This window comes from Terrapene carolina, unplaced genomic scaffold (assembly GCF_002925995.2).
Source record: "Terrapene carolina triunguis isolate 2854851 unplaced genomic scaffold, T_m_triunguis-2.0 Scaffold85, whole genome shotgun sequence".
Lineage (NCBI taxonomy): Eukaryota > Metazoa > Chordata > Testudines > Emydidae > Terrapene > Terrapene triunguis.
This window is the reverse complement of record NW_020664436.1, coordinates 59,012,922-59,037,276: the sequence shown is the minus strand read 5'-3', so window position 1 is coordinate 59,037,276 and position 24,355 is coordinate 59,012,922. Positions and strand designations below refer to the sequence as shown.

Genomic DNA, 24,355 nt, shown 5'->3' with positions numbered 1-24,355 from the left:
GGGGGGGGGGGGGGGGGGGGGGGGGGGGGGGGGGGGGGGGGGGGTGTCTGTTTGAAGTGTGTGTGAGGGAGGTTCAGGAAAGATTTCCCATCCTTCTGCTCCCTCCATCAGATCTGCCCCAAGCCACTCCCAATTTCCCAAGCCCCTTTCCTCTTTCCAACACCCCGACTCACCCCCCCCACACGCACAATTCTCTGAGCCCTTCCAGCCAACCTGCCTCTCCATGCCCCTGGGCTTCCCACCGCTCATTCCTTCCATCCCCTGTTTGCCCGTCTATCGCTTTTGAGCAAGGAGAGCTGGGGGGCCCAAGGGCAGCAGCTTCTCTTTCTTAACAGCCACGTGCAGGGACCTGGGACGCGCTCCCGGGAGCCGCCGCTCCAGCTGGCGTGGGGCGGAGGCGCTGGGGACACAGTCCCAGGCAGGCCCCCCGGTGGCACTGCCCGCGTTTCCCGCCGTTCCTCCCGCAGTGCCCCGGCAGGCGGCAGCAGACAGCTCCTCCCGAGCCCCGTCCCTCTCTGAGCAGCCGCCACCGCCTCCCCTTCCAAAAATGGGAGCGGGGGCGGCGGCCTCAAATGCCCCCGCGGCTCCCGAAGAGGAGCCGTGTCCCCGCCGCAGCCGCCACCTCCGCCCGCCCCGGTACCTGACCCAAAGAGCGTCTCCCCGAGCAAGCTCCGTGCGAGCATCTGCCGCCGGAGCGTGTGGCAGCCACAGCAGCTCCCGCCGCCGCCCATCGCCAAGGCCGCCCGGCTGCGCGGGAAGAGGGGCGGGGAGGGAGCTCGGGGAAGTGAAGATTTCACTGCTAGTGGGGGGGAGGGACCCCCAGGGGAGGAGGTTGGGGGGGGGCAGCAAAGTCCGTTGCAGAGCCCGAGCCCTAAGGGGTGGGAACCCCTCCTCCCCTCCCCGCGCCTCAGCCGGGCTGCGCTGGAGCAGGCAGAGCAGCAGCAGCCCCGTGCCATGCCGCTGAGCAGCCGCCGCCAGCGCGGTGCCACGCTCTCCTCCCGCTGCTGCTGCTGCGCTGGGAGCCCGGCCGGCGCCGCATGGAGCAGCTGAAGCCTTCGCCCAGGGGACTGGGGAGACCCGGCTAAGCCTCCCGGCAGAGGGGCGGCTGCTGCTGGCGCTGCCCGAGACCCGGCTGGGGAAGAGGAGGAGGAAGGGGGCGCGCTGCTGCCTCGCGGAGCCCCTCGCCCAGCATGAACTGAGCTCGGCCCCGCCGCCTCCCCGCACAGCAGCAGCGCCGCCGCCCCGGAGATTTTGAAGCCCAGATGCCTCTGGGGCTTCCCAGCACAGTGCGGCTGCTCGTGCTGGCATCTGGCGCAGCATTGCCCCCCGCGCTGCCGCCGACGCGCTCGCTGGAGGCTCGCTCCGTGGTGCACGGGGAGAGCGAAGGTAGCAGCGGCAGCGGCTGCTAACCCGGCGCAGCGGGTCCTAATGCCTGTCACTTCCCGGGACGCGCTGGCGGCAGCAGGCGAAAGCCCCCGGAGCCCCGCGCAGGTTTGCCTGGCCTCTCCCGCAATCTGATTGGATCAAGTTGGGCTCTACGTGGCGAGGGCTCTTGGAAACCATGGGTTATTGCAGCGGCAGGTGCACGCTGATCTTTGTCTGTGGCATGCAACTGGTAAGTGACACGGCGCTGTGTGCGGTGCCTTGGCAATACCGGCAAAGAAGTGCAGGGCAGAGGGTGACACATGGGCTGCAAGGGGGAGGTGGAACGTTAAAAAAAAAAAAAAAGACTTTTCAGTGGATCGTTGACACAAGGTGTCATTCATCACTTGGAGCTACTGTCCCAGCTGTCTTAAAATAACCCCCCCAAACGAGGGAGACCCCCTGAAATGGGAGAGGTCTGGTGTACCTTTGATATGCATTGGAAAAAAGGGTCCGTTACAGGTGTTGCTTAGACAGCTATAGAGTTTTGTACATACAGTAAAGTTGTTAAAAAACACAACAACCTCAGGACAGTTTTGACAGGCATTGGCTAAACTTGGTGTTTGGTTTCTTTCAGCAAACTGATATTTAGTTAGCACTTAGTTTGAGGATGCCGTTGTTGTTGTTAGTCATGAACAGCTTGCCACACAGGTGTGAGTGAATTTACATCTGACTTTTTCTGCAGATATGTTTCTTCTTTCAGGATTAGTGGCTGATGTTTAACTGCATTGCATTGTTACAGAAGTATGCGAGAATGCATTGCAGATATTGTATTCATAGCCATCAGACATAGAAACTGTATTGAGTTTACAAAATATACAAGAGATGTACAATAACTTAGAAAAGGCTTTTAATTAACTTTTAATTAACTGCTAACAAGCTAAAGAAAGGAAATGGATTTTTCTGTATTATATATGAGAATTTCCAGCTGGATTATTGTCTGATTTGAGAGGATGGTGGAATTTGTAGAATTGAGATTAAATGTGATGCAAGTACATGTCACTAAGGACCCAGCCACAAAAAATGCCACCTCTCTGAATTTCAAAGGACCAAGTGTGGAACATGTGGTAGAGGACTTCTTTAAGCAGTTAACCTTGATCAGGAATGAAATAATTCACATTACCCACTCCCCTCTATCTCTTATTGTATAGTCTTGCTGGAAAAGCCTGAACTGGTATCAATGGCAACCAGCATTACCACCAATTCTTCCAATGGAGACAGGTGCTAAGAAGACTGCAGAAGAAGAGGAAAACAGTGGATTTCAGAGACCTAAATCAGTACATAAAAAGTAGATTTATCAGTAGAACTGAAGCACTGTGGTCTTTATATATGTTGTGATTAAAACTTCATCCTTCTGTGTTGTGGGAAGCCTTCTATTTGTACAAATGGTGTTCTCTTCAGAAGTTATCTGATCCTTTGCATTTGGTGTGTCTTAGTAGATTTGATTTATTCATATGCAGTATAAAAAGAAAAACTTGAATAGAAGTCTGTAGTACATGAGGAATATAACCTTTTCCCAGCAATTTGGAAACATAAAATACATCATGGAAGTTTTCCAGATCTATTTAAGTTTCAGACCCATGCTTTTCATTTTCTGTGAAAAGGCAACAAAACGTTTAAAATGTTCTTTATATGGACAAAAGATCCTTTTGAACAAATATAGCTTGAGTGAATTAGCTTGTGAAGGTGCAGAAATGTAAAAACTTTCCTGTTCTTTGGGTCTGTACATTTGCTAATTCATTGTGTGTGTGTGTGATTGATCATTTTTATTTATATATATATATATATATATATATATACACACACACACACACACAAATCAAAACACCCCACAGGGATATATGAATGAGTGAGTAGGTGAAATAATGCAGGATCTTGTTTCATATTATTTTACTTTTTTATCTTGACTTGGTAGGGCTCTAGAATAAGTAAAATATAATCTAAGTACTATATTCCACCATTGCTTATAAAACCTTTGAGAATCAATATATTTCAAATAGACTGCAAAGCACTACTGTTCCCCTTTTTGATCTGAGCAGCTACCCAAAAAATGTGCATTTAGTTGGTTGGTCCAGTTAGGAGGAGAAAGTGGTAATAGTCAGGTACTTCTGATGTTTATTTACAAGGATAGTACAGAGTCCTGTGTCTCTGAATGCAGAAGGAATCAAATAGCAGAAAACAGCTTCTTTTGCTCACAGCACCGAGAGTACTTTTAGCCTGCACCCCAACCCAAAAACATCTCCCCATATATCTTCCAGGGTCAACCTCTGTCAGCTGTTTCTTCAGGCACTCTCTCTATCTCCATCCCTATCTCTTTTTTTTTTCTTTTGTTCTGCCTTCTCCCTACCCCCAACCCTATCTAAAACAATATTCAACAAAAGCTCCTGGGTGAGTTCACGTACTCCTTGTCTTAAGTGGGAGCTTTTATTTACAGTTATGCTAATTGAAAGGTGTCAATCTCCATGGGGTTTTTAACTTAACCCATAACAAGGTTTCAGTTCGCTCATACCAGTACATAGTGTCCTGACAAACCTGAAAGCTTTAATTTCTTTACTGCACAAGAGGGGGCACATTACTAATAAAACAAAACACCTGAATCATACTGCATCTCTGTAGTGACATTTTAGTAGGTGAAAAACATAGTTGGTCATACAAGAATACTCTTCTCACTTTATAAAAATCGTGTCCCCCCGCCCTTTATGTGCGGTGCATTGACGTAGGTCATGAGCCTTCAAACCCTTTCTCATGAGTGCTTCCATTGATTGGTTGGTGTGACTGCGTAAGGACTGCTTATGCATCAGCCCTGGTCTACACTAAAAAATTCATTTGGCTTAACTGCATTGCTTAGGGATGTGAAAAATCCACACCCCTGATCTGTGTAATTAAGCCAACCTAACATTTGTGTAGACCAGGGGTGGCCAACCTGTGGCTCCGGAGCCACATGCGGCTCTTCAGAAGTTGTATAGGCTCCTTGTATAGGCACCGACTCCGGGGCTGGAACTACAGGCGCCAACTCTCCAATGTGCCGAGGGGTGCTCACTGCTCAACTCCTGGCTCTGCCACAGGCCCTGCCTCCACTCCACCCCTTCCCAACCCCTCCCCTGCCGTGCCCTCGCTCCTTCCCCCCCGCCCCCCACGAGCCTCAAAACAGCTGCTCGTGAGGTGTGGGGAGGGAGGGGGAGGTGCTGATGGGTGGGGCTGCTGGTGGGTGGGAGGTGCTGGAGGTGGGAAACTGATGGGGGGGCTGTTGACGTATTACTGTGGCTCTTTGGCAATGTACATTGGTAAATTCTGGCTCCTTCTCAGGCTCAGGTTGGCCACCCCTGGTGTAGACAGTGCTAGGTCGATGGAAGACTGCTTCTGTTGACCTACCTACTGCCTCTCAGGTAGGTGGATTACCTACACCAACAGGAAAACTGCACTGAAGAGCTAGAGTGGTGCAGGTGCAGGGGAGTAGCTGTGCCACTGTAGCATTTTGAGTGTAGACCAGTCCCTAGCTACCATGGCTCGGGGAGATGGTGTTCCTACTGTGATGGAAAAACTTCTTCCGTTGCTGTAGGCTGTGTCTACATACACGTCTGTGCTGGCATAGTTATGGCTCCAGTGCTATGCCACTCTAATCTCTATAGAGTAGAATGGCCTAAATTTTCAGGATTCAGCCCATAATTAGCAGCCATGTTAATGCAGATGAAGATGATTTAAAAAAAATAAAGTCAACTGGCATGATATTGTGAACAGCATTACTTGACTGTTAATAATTTTTTTAATCCACATCATTTTTAACAGAAATTTTTTTTATTGAAACAACAATGGTTTAATTTTTAAAACAATTATAAAACATACACTTTTAAGGAAAAAAGTTTCAGATTTTAAGGAAGTAAAGGGGTTTTGCACCTGTGTTTCTGTTAGAAGAATTTTTGCATATTTGCTTAGTATAGATGTGGTGATTTAGTTAGTCTTGGCAGGATTGGCAAAATATGTAATACAATGGTATACTGTTGAACATTAGAAAAGTTGCTGCAGGCTTATCTGTACAGTGTATGGCCAATCTCCGAAATGGACCATAAAGGCTAAATTTTCAAAGAATGCATCAGGAATGCAGTTAGATGCACTTGAGAGCACCTGCTCAAACACAGAATTATTTTCATAAATGCGATTTAAACACCTGCTGCTTGTGCAATGTACTGTATCAATTATCAAAATACTCAAGGAATAGTTTGCTTCCAATTGCACACTGATCAGTGCTCCCTTGATTAACATACATAGTCCCTCCTATTTGTGCTCTCACTTGTATTATGCAAAGCAGCTTCTGACAGTTCATTTTCTTCTGCGTTTGTTAACCAATAAGAAAAATTAATGCTGCTGTGACTGCTGCTGGAATGCTGTGTCCAGTTCTGGTTCTCAGAATTCAAGAAGGATGTTGATAAATTGGAGAGGTTTCAGAGAAGAGCTACGAGAATGATTAAAGGATTAGAAAACATGCCAAATAGTTATAGATTGAGCTCCTTGAGTCCATTTAGTTTAACAAAGAGAAAATTAAGGGGTGACTTGATTGCAGTCTATAAGTACCTACATGAGGGAGGAACAAATATTTAATAATGGTCTCTTCAGTCCAACAGAGAAAGATACAAGATGATCCAATGGCTGGAAGCTGAAGCTTGACAAATTCAGATTGGGGAAAAAAGGCAAAGTTTTAACAGTGAGAGTCATTAATCACTGGAACAATGTACAAAGAGTTATGGTTGATTCTTCATCACTGACCATTTTTAAATCAACATTGGATGTTTTTTCAAAGGATCTGCTCCAGGAATTTACTTTGGGGAAGTTCTATGACCTGTATTATACAGGAGGTCAGACTAGATGATTACAATGTTTTCTTCTGGCCTTAGAATCTGTGAATTTATAGCAGGTAAGAGTTAATTTTGCTCATGTCCGGTCCAAACTCTTAATTAATTTAGTATATGAAAATAACCTCAGTATATCTCTTAATTCTTCAAAGATATTAAACTGATTCTTTGTAAATTTCTCTCCTCCGCAAGAGGCCACCAAGCATGGATGTGTGTGAGTTGGGGTCTCTGTTTCTTTCACTTCTCACCCAGATTCCATGTTGTTTTGAGAGGAAGTCTCCACTATTCTACCTCTTCCCCAACCTTTTTTTCTTTTGGGTCTCCTTTCCCATTAATAGCCTATGCTGTTGCTTACAGTCCTCTCAACCAGCAGAAAAATGAAACTGACAGCCTTATTGTCAGTTTCAGTGCTGTCCATAAAGTTCTGAAGAGCAGTAATGAAACTGGCCAGAGCCTTTTCAGTTTCCCTCTGTTACTGTGAGGGAAAACTATGAACAATGGCAGAAGCATTGAGCTGGTCAGCAGGAAATTCAGGAAGACAGTACTTCATTTTGTCAAACTTGGAAGCTATCGTCCTAAGCAAAGGCTAGAAATTTTAAAGTGGAACTTAAAATTCTTCAGAAATTAATAGCTTATCACTCCACTTCTGTTCATTGGGGAAAGGGTCTCACTTCCCAGAGGCAAGTAGATGAATGGTATTCTCCATCTCATGCAATATTTTATACTATTTCTATATGTCACCATTTACATTTTTCTTTGTGTTCTATACTGTCATGGGGTCCATTCACTGCTAGGGCACCTCCTCCTGGCTGGTTTGGGGATTAGCTCCTTCCAAGTCCAATGCCCCTTTCTTCACTTCGTGGTGCTTCTCTCAATCTGGGACTCAGATACCCCTTCTTAGAGACTCAGTCCTCCAGCCAGGTCACTAGGTCCTCCCCTTCTAGGGTAGCAAAGTCCTTGGATGACAATCCCAGGCAGTCTTCTGCTCCATGTCCCAGTCTGTGCCTCTTCAGCGGTTGGTAGAGGAACCCAGCCCCACCCTCTACTCTAAGTTCCAGTCCAGGGCCCCTGTGTCTAGCAACTGTGATCTGATTGCATCCAGAGCCTGTTGCTGTTTCTGCTGGACTCCTTCCTACTTCTCTGCTCTTATCTTCTGCACACATGCACTCTTCCCCCACTCTGGATTTATCAACCCAAGCTCTCTTCAGACTCCCTAAATCTGTAGTCTTAAACACACCTTCCTTCTCCCAAGGAGTGACTGCAAACTACTTCCCCTGTAGCCCTTTTCTGCTGCCAAATTCCTGGCTTTATACCAACCCCGCCTGTGCCTTCCCAGCTGGACTCCATTCTCCATCAGCCTTTCTCCCCTAGGTGCAGCATCTCAGGTTAATTAATCTAATTTAACCTGCTCTCCCTTGTGTGGGGTGGACACCCCATCACATATACCTGATTGGTTATAATAAATTGTGCTCACACTTTTTTTTTTTAAAAAGGCGCATAGCCCCATCATTTAATTTGCAGAAAATTTACAGATACACTTTACAAATAGGCATCAAGTTTTTGAAATGTTACTAGTGATTGTGGGTACCTCAATTTTTGGATGCTCAACTTCAGTTGCTTTAAAGGGGTCTGATTTTTCACAGAGTATTTACTCAGGACTTTCTGAAAGTTAAGACACCCCCAAAAAAATTGATACAGCAAAAATCACTAATCATTTTTGAAAATGTAGGCCAGGCACTGGGAACCTTTTTATGTATCAGGGGCCATTGACCCACCGAAAAAATCAATGGCGGGCCCTGCACGTTCAACTCATGTGCCCGGGGGGGAACGCAGAGGCTCAGCACTTCCTCCTGCAGCGGGACAAGCCGGCGCTTGCATCTCCAGCCCCACGGTAGGGGGTACCACAAACACTGGCTCGCCCCACTGCAGGCGGGAAGCCCTGAGGCTCGGCACCCCCCCCTTCCAGGGCTGGAACCACAAGTGCTGGCTCGCCCCCTACAGGGCTGGAGCCACAAGTGCGGCTTGTCCCGCTGTGGAAGGAAGCGCTGAGTTTCCACGCCCCCCTGGGAAGGTGAGTTGATCGTGTGCGGCCCAGGGGCCGGATGAAAATGAGCAAGGTGTCCAGATCCGATCTCCCGGCTGTAGGTTCCCCATCCCTGATGTAGGCTTTAATTCTTACCTGTGCTTTATGCTGTTTACAGTAGTGATCAGACACTTAATGGATTCTGACAGCTTGCTTCAAAAACTCACTTGAGTTTCATGCCCGTGCACAAGTTATTAACATGAGTGTAAAGAAATCTCAAACAATTTATTTCAGAAACACCACCAATTGGGGTAATTTCTATACTTATCTGTGATATTGATGTACTGTATGTGAACCCATACTTGGTTACACTGTTGCACCTGTATGCACATATTTGTTCTGCTGGAAATAAAGTCCTGTAAACTTTCAAATGGAGGAAATGAATTACATAGAATCGGAAAGTAATATCTGCAGTATGCCTTTCATGGTCAGTGGTACAACTAATCTACAGTACACACAGTGCTAGCCTTCATACTTACAGCATTTTCTCTTCCAATTATTGCATAAACTGTAAAACAATGATATATTTAACCACTCAGAACAGAGCTTTATTCTTTGGAGAACAAGTGTGCCTTAGTGATCATTTTTTGTAAATAAGAAATATAACATCAAATTTTGGCTTGAACAGCAAGCAATCTTTATGCTCACTTTTATCTGTCATGAACAGAATATTTTAAATCATTGTTACTGGGAAACTTGTAGATTCTCTCATGCTTTGTGGGTGTAGGCTTTTCATGTCAGAAACTGAGGTTGAACGCAAGCTTAATGTCTGAAATGAGAATGGTGATTTCAGGTCCATAGCAGTTTATATCACAATTCTACCCCACTTGATTTGGCACAGTTTTGTATCATTAGTATCCTTATTTTAAGAGAAGTACTTGTCTGAATAGCTTGCAGACTGAATTATCTGCAGTCCTCCAGGGAGCTATAGCTATCCAGGTTAGAGCTGAGGTCACTTACAGAGCTGTATCAGAAAACTCACAGGGTTGTGCCTAAGCAATATTTACCTGGTAATTTTACAGAATAATTAATGTTCCATTCTAGATATGTTCTTACACCATGCTCTTCACCATAGTATCTGACTGCCTTCCAGCAGTGTATTAAGTGATGTAACTGACATCATGTTTGCCTTTGTTCTTTCATCCTCTCTCCAGCTGGGAAGTGTGTACAGGGGAGTGTTTTTTTTGTTTTTTGTTTTTTAATTCTTTTGATAATGACACATATGATGCTATATTTTTATGTTAGAGGAGGCCATGTCAGACAAATGTGCCTTGCACTTAGAGCGGAAGGTGGTAGGTTTGTGTGGTCCTTAGTTCCCAGATCCATAGGCTTTTTACAAGAACAAAGATTATTTTTGCTTCTGGAACTAGGTCTCTAGATGCCTTCAAAATTGTGTATGGGTTAAAAACAGGTTTTCTTCAAAATTCTTCGTAGTTCTGTTTTAATTTTGTTGGAAAAAAATTGAATGGATGTAGATGAGCACCCTAGCCTCTTTCTGTCCCAAAACTTTCTGATGCCACTAACTATACAAAGGAAGTAAACACAGATTTACCTGCAGCAGACATTCAACAGATGTATATTTTTGAAAGCTGCTGTGTAATGCTGCAGACTGCATTTGAGGAGTTGTCAGGATTATATAAGTCAAGGACTTGAGCTAGAATTCAAAGAACTAATATCTTTTGTTGCAATGAAGAAAATATATAGCAAACCTTTTAGGTGAGTAAAAACTTGAGGGGGTGGGGGATACACAGTATATTTCTGTGCTATTATTCAGATGAAATACTCCAAATTGATAACTAAGATCTTTATTTCTTAAGATTTTTTGGGTTTTGCATGGTAACACTTATAGTATTATTGAAGTTCTGTACCTAAGAGATGTTATGTAATTGGATTGTAATGAGTTGACTTCCAGTATGAATGATGCAATGTTATTTTTTATAGAAAGGTGATTAAATTATATATGCTCAGATGTACAGTACAAATGGATTTTTTGTTTTTAATTACAGGGTTGAGAACCTCAAATGGCTATTAAAAATCGAATCCAATGTTGATAGAAAGTCTCCCATTGAGTTCAGCGGACATAGATTATGGCTCTAAATTCAAATGCTCAGACACTGTGATGATAGGTGGGAGGTAGAATACCCAAAACTGCCTTTTGGGTCACATAATGGCCGTGAGCAGGAGCGGGTTTTCAAGGTGGAGCAGTGCTAAACATAGATACCTATTCTAATGAAATCTTGTTTGATAAAATATGTGTTGATGGATTTTTCCTGAAGTTGTTTACATGTTTTCTTGGTTTAATGGTGTTTTTCTGAGATGAAAATAGTGTGATTAGTTTGACATTTACGGTGTGACAACAGCCATTGCTGTCTCTTCTACCGCTTCACTGCTAAAAAACAGACAAAAATCATCCAGGGCTTGCTTTGTTATGCCCTGTGTTTAGACCATTTTCTATTCACTGGTTTCATGTAGTAGTGAGTTTGTAGAGAAATTCAGTGAAAGTACAAAAGTTTTTAACCATCAAAGATGTTTTATTCTTGTTCTAATGAAGTCTTGTTATTGTTGGTTTTAAATATGGATAGACTAACATTGCTCTTCTAGAGGAAAATAATACTGCTTTCAATATCTGGTGAGTCAGAAGATGGAAGATCTAGTTCCTTATAACTTGTAAAGTGATAAAGAGAGAGAGTGGCTTGAATGACACCTCCTTGCCAGAGCCAACAAGTAGTCCCAAATCACTACCCAATTTATTTAAAAAAAAAAAAAAAAAAATGCAATATACCATTGTCTTGATGATGTCTGAAAATATTTCACGTTCTATAACTCTCTGGAAATGACATCTAGAGGGGGAAACTACTGATCTCTGTGTTTACTAAAAAGTAAACATGCATATCTAATAGTTCTATTCAACACACATCATACTTATGCATTTTTAATTTCAAATATTGCTTTGAATTCATAAATAACTTATGAGAAATGTTTATCAGTTTAAGACTATCTGTTGATTCCTACTAAAATTTGCACATCATATACTATACCTCATAAGTGTCCTTCATTTTAAACTCATATTTTACCTTTCATGCACAAACCTGCTGCTCTCCTATATATGTAATTGTACGTTATTTAAGTGAGAAATACTGGAGTGGGAAACTAAAAGTCAGAAGAATGTTACTGATGTTGAAAAAAATGACTCTTACGTTGTTTTATGTTTCTTACACTGATAGCTTTCTGGTGGCTTTCTAGTGCTCCTCTTTTTAGGCCATTTTACCTACATCTGGTTTGATTCTCCTTTTATTGAAGGAACTGAATAAATTATCAGTGACATCAGTGGGAGAAGGATTGGATTCATCATATCCCTTATTAGGTTAAGGTTCAGGATTGGTCCCCCCCGCCCCCTGCATATCAGAAAGGTCTTGATGGTAGAGTTTAGCGGAGAAGACACCAATGTGAAATTAATGATATCACTTCTAAGGGAAACTCAGTGTTTCTTCCAATATAACAACACCTACCACCTTTATATTTTGTATCCCCTTTATAGAGTTACAGTGTTCTAGTGGGAAGGGTGTGTGTGTGTGTGTGTGTGTGTGTGTGTGCGCGTCAGTGCGGCCTAGTAAACAATGCCCTGAACTGGAACTCAGAAGAGCAGGATTCTATCCACAGCTCTGTCTGTGGCCTTCTGCAATGACCTTGGGCAAGTCATTTCACTTCTCTGTGCTTCAGTTTCCATATCTGTAAAATGGGGATTTGATGATACATACTTCCTTGGTAAATTACTTTCAGATCTACTGATGAAAATGCTATAAAAGAGATAGATTTTTCATCTTCTTTCAGAAAACATTACTGCAAAATCCTTTGCAGACTCTGCCTCTATAAGGATCACATTACTTTCTTCTTAAATCCAGCCACTTCTGGTGGTAGCATTGTCACAGCTGCTTCTTAACAGCACAGCAGAGTAGGACAGAAGTGAACAATAATTTCTCTTGTTAAACTACAATGGAAATTGAGACCGAACAGAATATAGAACTGTTAATTGGAATTTAGCTGACATAAGCATAAACAGTACATGCAATTTCATCTGTCCTATATTTAAGCAATGTTGCAGACCTAACAAAAGGGCCAGATTCTGGAATAGTATGTTACACCTCCCCAAATTCTCACACAGAAAACAGTTTATAGAATAAGATACTATTCACTAAGAGGAAGGATAGTGAATCTGGCTTAGACAAATGTTGGCTAATATTTGTATCTGAAATCTTAACTGCTTTCTGAACTAAAGTAATTCTTTCTCAGGTGACTCATGCTATGGTTCACTTTACTAATTAAAAATTCTTTTAGAATTCTCCACAGAAGGGCCTACTAATTGGCTCTCAACAATTATTTCCCTTTTATCTTTAAGATAAAAAGCTGTAGTGCAAAAAGGAAGATAGATACTATGATGTCTCTTTAGAACAATGCATGGGGGTATGAAAAGTAGTTAACCAATAATTCATAACAAAATGTGAAGCTTACAGATGTTGGCCATGACCAACAATGGCCCTGAGTTTTCCTTTATTCTCTGGTCACAGATTGAACACACTATCATAAAGCATTGAAACAAAGGAGAGGAAAAAGCTGGTGTATATCATTGCTGCTTTCACAAATAAACCACAAATATGTTATGTCTAAGAAGACACTGTTCAATGTTCATTAGAACCACCAATGACATGAGTTTTTATGAATAACACTAGTTACTGGCCAGTCATGTGTCATTGCACCATTATTCAAGTTGGCAGTGCAAAAGACAAGAAAACATTAGCATTCCCTTAACTCCTAAAGAGGAAGAGGCTGATCTGGAAAATAATTTTAAATACAGATGCTGTATTTCTTGGTAATGATGTTGTAAAGCTTTTAAAAACAAGGTGCACAACCACTCCCATCCCTTGTATTTTTGGCCAATCATATTTTTAGTTTCTTTGACATTAGCAGTTACTTGTCATGACAGCCACTCGTGATAAGCCAGGTGATGGCAGTAGTAGCGTTGATTTTAAGACTCTGTCTCAAATTAACTGTATACTGAAAAGAGAGTTCATTGTCTTGTTTTCCATGCTAAGCAAAGCTTTCATGATAACTGGCAGTAAAAGTGGGACTTGCAAAAAGAAACCACAACAAACTTCAGCTGGATGTAGCATCCAGGAACACACCTAGTAATGTTTTATTTCAATTTTTGGCAGCCTCTAAGAATGGTTAGGGGCTCTGCCATCTAGTGCAATGCATTTACTTGTAATGAACGCCCTAACCCATAGTTGGGGCTATAATAGTAGGTAAAGAAAAAGTTGTTGGTCTGAAAGAGACGTTGTGCTGTATAATGCTCAATTGTTCCTTTCCAGATTCAGAGTAAGAAAGTTATTTATGCACACTGATAAAGTGGTATTTGTTGTATAAAATCAGATAGGCATATGAACAGTACTAAAAGGCAGCTAGTTTAGTGAGCCCTATTCACTGCACAAATGTGCTGTTCTCATGAATTTGAATAAAAATACTTTTTGTGGTTGCTGATATTTGCAATCATTCTTATTTTGTAGTATGCATAAAAATATCATGTGGGTCCCATGTCAGTATTATATCTGCCATGACTAGCTCCCAGTTAGGGGTCAGCTATTCCTCTCCATACAAAACATGCATATAACTCCCACAGATAATAAAGTTCTGAGTGTAATTCACCACAGCATTATACTAATTTATGCTCGTATAACTCTATTGGTTTCAATTAAACACTGATATAAAACAGGAGTAGTACAATTCTGAATCAAATCAATGCATATTATTCAGTGGAGACTAGACCATTATTTGTATAGTTAGTGTGTTTCTAGTGCTGATGTTAGAGAATAAAAGGCCAGTGGTAACATACGCTGGATAAGACTCCTTGATCTTGGCTTTAATACAGGGAACCCTTATAGAAAGCATGTGCTGGAAAATAGAGTATTTATGTGGACATCGAAATCATATTAATTGCCTGCACTAGAAAAGAAGGGTCAGATTCTTAGGTGCTCCATCAGCACAAAGCAGCTGGGAAGCTGATTTATCCGGCTCCCTGAGGATTCTCCTTGTGTAAGGGAAATCTGAGTTGTATAGAGCCAGCATAGCAGCTCTACACTGACACTCACCATAAGAGGATTCCTGGGATAAAGGAGTTGTGGCTGGGGCATTCCTATGATCCGAAGCTGCCAGGGGCGTTGGACCTGGATGGAGCTAATCCCCAGACCTGCCAGGAGGAGGTGCCCAGGAACATATTCTTGAGAGCCATCTACTGACACCGTATCTATTAATAACTAACTGTTTACACATGCAGACATAGAACTCTTTTAAAAATGTGCCCCCCTAATTCTGCCCAGAGTGAAGCTCAGTCAGACTAGAGCACTTAGCCACATGTAGTCCCATGTTTATGTAAATGTTTCCTATTTTTATACAAAACCCTCAAACCAATTAAAAGATTGTATACCGTATTTGGAATAAGGTGTATGTTTTTAAACACTGAACAGAACAGAATACTCTTTATTGAGAGCAGAAACAGTTATTACTAAGACGGTGACCACTATTCCAGACAATTTTGTTGAGGATTTAAGTGGTCTAAAGTGATCTAAAACTTCTGTGCTGAATGGATTGAATGGACTGATTGAATGGATATTCTTTTGTATTGCATTATTTGAGAATTTTGCCATTTAAAAAGGGATGTTTTGTTGGCTTTTGACACCCTGTTAGCATCTTTTTATTTTAACCGGATGTGACGGGTTGGATAACAGAAACCCCCTTGGGAACTGCCAACTGATGTGCCAAGACTACTTCTGCCCAGACTACTTCTGCCCCTGCTTTCCCTGCCAGCTCGGGACCCCAGCACCCTGTTGTGCTGAGCCAAACACGCCCGTCTCCTCCAACACAGACCCAGGGTCTGAATTACTTGCCCCAAAGCTGCAGACTTAACTGAAAGCAGCTTACAGAAGTGTTCTTGTCTTTAACACTCAGATGCCCAACTCCCAATGGGGTCTAAACCCAAATAAATCCGTTTTACCCTGTATAAAGCTTATACAGGGTAAACTCATAAATTGTTCGCCCTCTATAACACTGATAGAGAGATATGCACAGCTGTTTGCCTCCCCGCCCCCCCCCCCAGGTCTTAACACATACTCTGAGTTAATTAATAAGTAAAAGTGATTTTATTAAATACAGAAAGTAGGATTTAAGTGGTTTCAAGTAGTAACAGACAGAACAAAGTGTATTACCAAGCAAAATAAAATAAAACATGCAAATCTAAGCCTAATACAGTAATACAACTGAGTACAGATAAAATCTCACCCTGACAGATGTTTCAATAAGTCTCTTTCACAGACTGGATGCTTTCCTAGTCTGGGCACAATCCTTTCCCCTGGTACAGCCCTTGTTCCAGCTCAGGTGGTAGCTAGGGGATTCCTCATGATGGCTGCCTCCTTTTCTCTGTTCCACCCACTTATATATCTTTTGCATAAGGCAGGAATCCTTTGTCCCTCAGGGTCCCCCCCTTTCCCTCTGGATTCCAGTTCAGGTGACATGATCACATGTCACTGTAAGACTTTATTACCCATTTGCCAGCACACAGGTATACAGGAAGACTTACAGGTAAAACAGAGCCATCTGCAGTCAATTGTCCTGGTTAATGGGAGTCATCAAGATTCCAAACCACCATTAATGGCCCACACTTTGCATAATTACAATAGGTCCTCAGTTATATTTCATATTTATAGTTTCAGATACAAGAGTAGTACATATATACAAGTAGGATGATCATACTCAGTAAATTATAAGCTTTGTAATGATACCTTACAAGAGACCTTTTGCATGAAGCATATTCCAGTTACATTAGCATATTTTCATAAAATCATATAGAGTGCAACATCTCACCGGAGAGCCTGGGTTTAGGATAGAGATCCTATTGCCATAAGTTTTTTTGGCCGCTGGAGGAAGAATGGATGGAAGAATTGAAGGCCCCAGCAGCAGTGATCAGTCAGCACCACTATTAACAGATTCAATAGCAATGAGCCTAGGGAAAGGGGACACTTGCCCGCTCTCTCAGTAAGACAGCTAAGGTGATCAGGTGGGAATTGGGAGATAAAAATACAGCTAGTGGAAAGCTCCAAAGAAAAGTCACTTTTAAAAGAAATCAGTGCCTCGCAAAAGTAAAAATTTATAATGCTGGCAAGAATCAGGCAGAGGCCATGCAACCTGCCTCAAAGAGTTGTACTAATGTACCTAGAGCTTGAGTGTAGAACACTGGCATCACATTGCTGCGTCTGCCTTTGAACAGACACGTGTTACTTTAGCTTAGGTGACATGGCCCCAACCCCACATCCTGGATCTTAGTATTTTCAAACTTTGGGAAAGTTTGATGCCAAACTTTGCATCCAGGCCCATTCCTACAATTTAGGACTCAATTTTGACTAGTCCTATGATGGCAGGACAAGAGAGTAAAGCCCCATCCCCGTCTGTGCTCACAGTAGGACAACTCAGATTTTGGCTGGGGCTTGGGGTAGACCGGGGCTACACACCCAATATTCTCCCTTTGAGCATGTGGATGGCAGGAGGGAACGAGGGTGGAGCCAAGACTGCATCACCCTCACTTCTTGCAATGGCCAGCAGAGCTGGCCTGACCCAATGGAGGGGAATTAGCTGTAGCCTGAAAAGGTGAAGTAACCTATTTCCTCTTTGCCCCAGGGCAAGAAGGAGAAGAGGGGAGGAATTGTGACTTCTTTCCTGGAGTGGTCATCCTTACATTTGACCCCTTATTTAAAGGATCAATCTAGTCCTCAGTGATGGGGATGAATATTAGAACAGTTTTAGTAGAAATCAACCTATCTGTCACCAAAGCTATACTAAAACCCAAATGGAGACAAGTATAAGGTCAGTTTATTAACATGCAGCCACCTGAATCCTCAGGAATGTCAAAGTTGATCAAGATAAAGCATGGTTCATGAATTGTATTTTTAAAAGGTCAAGAAGTGAAGATGATTTATTTATTTCAATTGAAATTCACTGGGCCTGGGGTTAGGGTGAAGGGAAAAGGAATTAAAACTTGAGCTATTTATATGTTTAGATCAACAATTGTGTCAGCCCCAGCTGTTTGTGAATATTGTCCAAGTCTACATAAATATTTTTGGATAGTAGTTCATTTCAAAACGATGTGTGCAAGGCACACTTTCTGCGTTTTGGCATTGAATTAGTGTTCCAGGAACATTGAAAGTCTTACTTTTTCCATAGATAATTTTCTAACCAACTTAATTTGTGTTCCCACAATGTTAGAAAGAAAATATTCTGCATGCTGTTTGTTTGACAAACATCATAAGGAGGAAATAGAATGGTGAATTTTGAAGGTAGAATCTTTTCCCATTGGGGTTAAATATCTTTGAGATATACCCCCCAAAAGTTGTCTTGAAATACTGTAATACTCTAACATGTCATTAAGATCACTCAGAAAGAGCTTCCCAAACCCATATGTCTACAAGGTTATTTACTTAGTGCCAAACAAAACAAAATCTTCACACCTGGGGTATGGTGAAGGATCATTCAGTACTACTGTGTATTTTCTTACTTTGTCTTATAAGCCTAACAGGAGAGAGGTGGTTATACAATCTCTCCACTCTATAGAAGCACTACAAATGCTTTGACTAGCCAGCTAGTATAATCTTATAATAATTTTTTCTCATGGAGTTAGTCATAACTTTTACTACTGGAGTCCTACATTATTTACCTGTATCCCTGACTTTATCCACGAGAGGCTGCTTTTCCCACCACACTTGCTCTTTACTGTCTTAACCAGAGCAGGTTCAATTCCGCAGAACCTAATTTTTACAATAATTTGCTTGCATTTTGTGCTACAGTTGAAATTACATTCCCTAATGACCCCTTAGTTATAGTGAATTTTGCATCTAATAGGCAAACTTTAAAATGCATATTTTAAGATAAATTTAGCAAAAATAAAAAGGTTTTTCCTCAAAGGTCCTAGTACTCTCTTGAGCCCTGAAGCAGTCCTATCACCACAGGTACACAAATAAATAAATAATAAGTAGTCCTTTGACCACTGATAGAATAAAAATAATAATTATTAATAAAGTGGCTTTGTTATAGAAATCACTCCATTGATGCAAAAGGGCTGGGTAGTGAGGTATTGGCCTACACTGGCTTTACACCATCTGTTGTGATGGAGTGGGAGCATGAGGGAATCCCTTGAGTCCTGGCTGGCACTGTGTCATTTACTGCAGTTCCTAAGCTGCTCTGTGCTGTGCCAGACTGTTTTGGTCCCCAATCAAGGTGAGGCTTAGGGAGGAAGAAATTTTAGAGTAAACTTCTTCCCCCATCCTCCTTCTCTGGGTCCTGTGGTGAGTACAGCTCAGCCAGACCCAGGGTTCTGGTCCAGAGTTGTTAAATTAGAGCATTTCTTTTACAGTGCCATTAAAGACAGAAACAAATCCACAAAATACCCAAAACACCATCACCACTGATGCCACTGGGTGATCAAGATGCTAAAGGAGCACTCAAGGAAGACAAGGTCGTTACAGAGAAGTTAAATGAATTCTTTGCATCTGTCATCACTGCAGAGGATGTGAGGGAGATTATCACCTAAAATGGATGTCTCAGGTGTGGCAAAGCTGAGGAACTGTCCCAGTAGAGAAGGTTTTGGAGCAAATTGATAAATTAAACAGTAATAAGTCACCAGACCCAGATGGCATTCACCCAAATATGAAATTGCAGAACTACTAACTGTTGCATGTAACTATGACTTAAATCAGCCTCTGTACCAGATGATTGTAATGCCAATTTTTTAAAAAGGCTCCAGAGGCAATCCTGGCAATTACAGGCCAGTAATCCTAACTTCAGAACAGGCAAATTGGTTGAAACTGTAGTAAAGAACAGAATTATCAGACACATAGATGAACATAATTTACTCGGAAAGAGGGAACACAGCTTTTGTAAAGGGAAATCATGCCTCACCTATCTATTAGAATTCAACAAACATGTGGACAAGGGTGATCAAGTGGCTATAGTGTACTTGGACTATCAGAAAGCCTTTGACAAGGTCCCTCATCAAAGGCTCTTAAGCAAACTAAGCAGTCATGGTATAAGAGGGAAGGTCCTCTCATGGGTCAGTAACTGGATAAAAGACAGGAAATAAAGGGTAGGAATAAATGGCCAGTTTTCACAGTGGAGAGAGGTAAATGGAGGGGTCCCCCAAGGATCTGTACTGGTATCAGTGCTATTCAACATATTCATAAATGATCTGGAAAAAGGGATAAACAGTGAGGTGGCAAAATTTGCAGATGGTACAAAATTACACAAGTTAGTTAAGTCCAAAGCTGACTGCAAAGAGTTACAAAGGGATTTTGCAAAACTGGGTGATTGGGTAACAAAATGGCAGATGAAATTCAGTGTTGATAAATGCATATTGGAAAACATTATCCCAGCCATACATACAACATGATGGGGTTTAAATAAGCTGTTATCACTCAAGAAAGAGATCTTGGAGTATTGTGGATAGTTCTTTGAGAACATCTGGTCAATGTGCAGTAGCAGTCAAAAAAGCTAACAGACTATTAGGAACCATTAGGAAAGGGATAGATAATAAGACAGAAAATATCATGATGCCACTATATAAATAATTGGTACACCCACACTTTGAGTACTGCCTGCAGTTCTGGTCACCTCATCTCAAAAAAGATATATTAGAATTGGAAAAAGTACAGAGAAGGGCAACAATCTTCCCATCTTTAAAAAAGGGAAGAAGAAGAACCCGAGGAACAACAGACCGATCAGCCTCACCTCAGTCCCTGGAAAAATCATGGAGCAGGTCCTCAAGGAAACCATTCTGAAGCATGTGGAGGAGAGGAAGGTGATCAGGAACAATCAACATGGATTCACCAAGGGCAAGTCATGCCTGACCAACCTGATTGCCTTCTATGATGAGATAACTGGCTCTGTAGATATGGGGAAAGCAGTGGATGTATCTTGACTTTAGCAAAGCTTTTGATACGGTTTCCTACAGTATACTTGCCAGCAAGTTAAAGAAGTATGGATTGGCTGAACGGACTATAAGGTGGATAGAAAGCTGGCTAGATTGTTGGGCTCAATGGGTAGTGATCAATGGCTCAATGTCTGGTTGACAGCCAATATCAAGCGGAGTGCCCCAAGAGTCGGTTTTGTTCAACATCTTTATTAATGTTCTGGATGATGGGATAGATTGCACCCTCAGCAAGTTCATGGATGACACTAGCTGGGGGGAGAGGTAGATATGCTGGAGGGTAGGGATAGGGTCCAGAGTGACCTAGACAAATTAGAGGATTGGGCCAAAAGAAATCTGATGAGGTTCAACAAGGACAAGTGCAGAGTCCTGCACTTAGGAAGGAAGAATCCCATGCACCGCTACAGGCTGGAGACCAACTGGCTAAGCAGCAGTGCTGCAGAAAAGTACTTGGGGATTACAGTGGATGAGAAGCTGGATATGAGTCAGCAGTGTGCCCTTGTTGCCAAGAAGGCTAACAGCATATTGGGCTGCATTAGTAGGAACATTGCCAGCAGATCGAGGGAAGTGATTATTCCCCTCTATTTGGCACTCACCAGGAGGCCACATCTGGAGTATTGCGTCCACTTTTGGGCCCCCCACTACAGAAAGGATGTGGACAAATTGGAGAGAGTCCAGTGGGGGGCAACGAAAATGATCAGGGGGCTGGGGCACGTGACTTATGAGGAGAGGCTGAGGGAACTGGGCTTGTTTAGTCTGCAGAAGAGAAGAGTGAGAGGGGATTTGATAGCAGCCTTCAACTACTGTACCTGAAGGGAGGTTCCAAAGAGGATGGAGTTCGGCGGTTCTCAGTGGTGGCAGATGACAGGACAAGGAGCAATGGTCTCAAGTTGCAGTGGGGGATATCTAGGTTGGATATTAGGAAACACTATTTCACTAGGAGGGTGGTGAAGCACTGGAATGGGTTACCTGGGAGGTGGTGGTGGAAGCGCTATTCTTAGAGGTTTTTCAGGCCCGGCTTGACAAAACCCTGGCTGGGATGATTTAGTTGGTGTGGTCCGGCTTTGAGCAGAGGATTGGACTAGATGACCTCCTGAGGTCTCTTCCAACCCTAATCTTCTATGATTCTATGATTCTTCTATGAACAAAACTGATTAGGGGTGTGGAACGGCTTCCATATGAAGAAAGATTAGAAAAACTGGACTATTCAGCTTAGAAAAGTGACAACTAAGATAGAGGTCTATACAATCATGAATGGTGTGGAGAAAGTGAATAAGGAAGTGTTATTTACCCCTTCATGTAACATCGAAACCAGGGGTCACCCAATGAAATTAATAGGCAGCAGGTTTAAAACAAACATGAGGAAGTACTTCTTCACACAACACAGTGAACCTTTGGAACTCATTGCTGTGGGAATGTTGTGAAGGTCAAAAGTATAACTGGGTTAAAAAAAGAATTACAGTAGAATCTCAGAGTTACGAACATCTCGGGAATGGAGGTTGTTTGTAACTCTGATCAAAATTCTGAAGAAAACGGCATGGTTGTTCTTTCAAAAGTTTATAACTGAACATTGACTTAATATAGCTTTGAAACTTTACTATGCAGAAGAAGAATGCTGCTTTTAACCATCTTAATTTAAATAAAACAAGCACAGAAACAGTTTCCCTACCTTGTCCATTTTTTTTAAACGTTCCCTTTGTTTTTAGTAGTTTACGTTTAACACAGTATTGTACGGTAGAGTATTTGCTTTTTTTGTCTCTGCTGCCTGATTGTATACTTCTGGTTCCAAATGAGGCGTGTGGTTGACCGGTCAGTTTGTAACTCTGGTGTTCATAACTTTGAGGTTCTACTGTAGGTAACTTCATGGAGGATAGGTCCATCAATGGCTATTAGACAAGATGGACAGGGATTCAACTCCGTGCTCTGGGTTTCCCAAAATGTCTGATTTTTAAAGGTTGGAACTGGATGACAGGGAACGGATCACTTGATAAATCGCACTGTTCTGTTCATTTCCTGAAGCATCTAGCACTGGCCACTGCTGGAAGGCAAAATACTGGGCTAGATGGACGACTGGTGTGACCCAGTATGGCCATTCTTATGTCATCCACAAAAAAATAAATAAAACATACAAACCAAACAACAAAAACCAAAAATACATGCAGGAGAATGTATTGAAAAAAACTAAACAAAATAAGAGAGGCTGTTTCTCCAGGCTCACTTATTAAAGAAGATGGATATAATTGTAAATAGGAAAGCTGTGAAATATAGTTAATAAAATCCATCCTTACAAGGATTATTTACGCTCATAATAGTGACTGAGTTCCTGTTTTTCAAGAGCTGACAGGCAGTGATGGAGTATGTGCCAGTGTTTTTCTTTCATAGCCTCACTTCTGTCACCCTCCATATCTTTTAACTACTTAGGGCTTATGTGCACTGCTTCCTTAAGACTTAGTAGGAACAAAAAGGTAGATTGAGCCATTGCTTAGAATCTATCTCATTGGCTACATATATGGTAACAGATTGTCTCCTGAAGTTGAAGTAAGGGGACAAACTTAAATAGCCATCTGCTTTTGGGATTGCATCCACTTATAACGGATGCCTCAGCAAGCTGAAAATATATGTAGGGCCTTTGTAGTTACAACCTAGAGAGAAACTCATATCTCTGGGTCAAGTCTTAGTCATGAAGTGTTACTGAAAATTATTAAGATTCCTTAAATCAGTAACTCATCTAGTCATGAGATCATCTGTACTCTCTTCCCAAATAACCACTCATATTTTAGACATTGCAGTGGCCAATGTTTTCATTTCTCCTTTAAGACGAGAGTTAAAAATACAAGCGAATGTCATATAATGACACAGACACACTGGACCCTGCCGCAGCAGAACAGAACAAAAAGTAGCAGAGAGATACAATGTAATTTTGCACACTTTAGGGGAAAATTTAAATCTAGCTATTGATTTAAGTGGCTAGAATTACACTAGGGATTATTAATTTGAAGAAGTGCAGTTGTGGAAAGAAGAGCTGGATTGCTGAAATGTTAAGAGAGCATTATAATAGGATTTTTTTGGCAGGGGCGGGCAGACGAGAATGGAACTGATCTTGCGTTTATGGAACTTTGGCATCACAAAGGATTTTTTTCCCCTTGTACCTCACCTTTTTTCCTCCATCCTGTGGTTTTGAAAGCCAACAATGCAAAATGAATGATGGAGTCAAAGGGGCTTTCTGTAAGTAAAGAATACACAGCACACATACTACTGCAGTGCTGCCAACTCTCGTGACTTTTTTGCGAGAGATGGGGTTTCACAGGGGGCTGGAGCTCATCTGGTGATGAAAGTTCAACTCTGCCAGAAGCTGGCAGATTTCTCTGCCCTCTGCTTGCTGTTTTCACAGGAGGGGAGAGGGAAGAAGCAAGCAAAGAGCCCCACACTCAACACAGCTCTGCCTTCTCTTCCCTCCTCCTCTGCTGTGAGCAACAGGGATGGGACATCTGGTCATCCCCCCTTGCAGAACCTGGCCTGGAAAGGGGCAGAGAGGGGTGAAGAGCCCCTGGAGATGCACCTCCTCAGCCTGGATGGGAGACAGTGGACCCTCTGCAGCCCATCCCCCTACACCTGAAGAACCTCAGGAGGAGCAAATGTGAGAGTTGGAGGGACTGAACTGAGGTGGGTGATGGGAAGGGATTGAACTGATGGAGAGGGCTGGATGGGGACACAACTAATGGGTAGAGCCCTGCCCAGATACACAAATGTGTATCCACATCCGGTCCACGATCCACAAAAATTATCTGCAGATTCCGCGGATTTGCAGGGCTCTACATCGGGGCTGGACTGAGTCTCCAAGGCACCCTTCCTCCAGAGCCCGGTCGGGAAGAGACGCACTGGCAGCTGTGGGGAGCCGCAGCAGACCCTCCACCTGCTCTGGGTGGGGGGACCCGAGCAGCCCCCCATCCAGTGTCTCAGACCCCCACCCAGGGCAGGTGGAGG

At 42.6% G+C, this 24,355-nt stretch overlaps 1 protein-coding gene across 2 annotated transcripts in view; it reads left to right on the top strand.

The window, feature by feature from the left end:
- Positions 1-871: 871 nt before the first annotated feature.
- Positions 872-24,355, top strand: part of NKAIN2 (sodium/potassium transporting ATPase interacting 2) — a 745,702-nt gene continuing 722,218 nt past the window's right edge. For both annotated transcript variants that reach the window (XM_026649837.1, XM_026649836.1), the window contains exon 1: positions 872-1,615. In XM_026649837.1, coding sequence (XP_026505622.1) covers positions 1,562-1,615 — 54 coding nt within the window. In that variant the 5' untranslated portion in view covers positions 872-1,561. The remainder of the gene's footprint in view (positions 1,616-24,355) is intronic.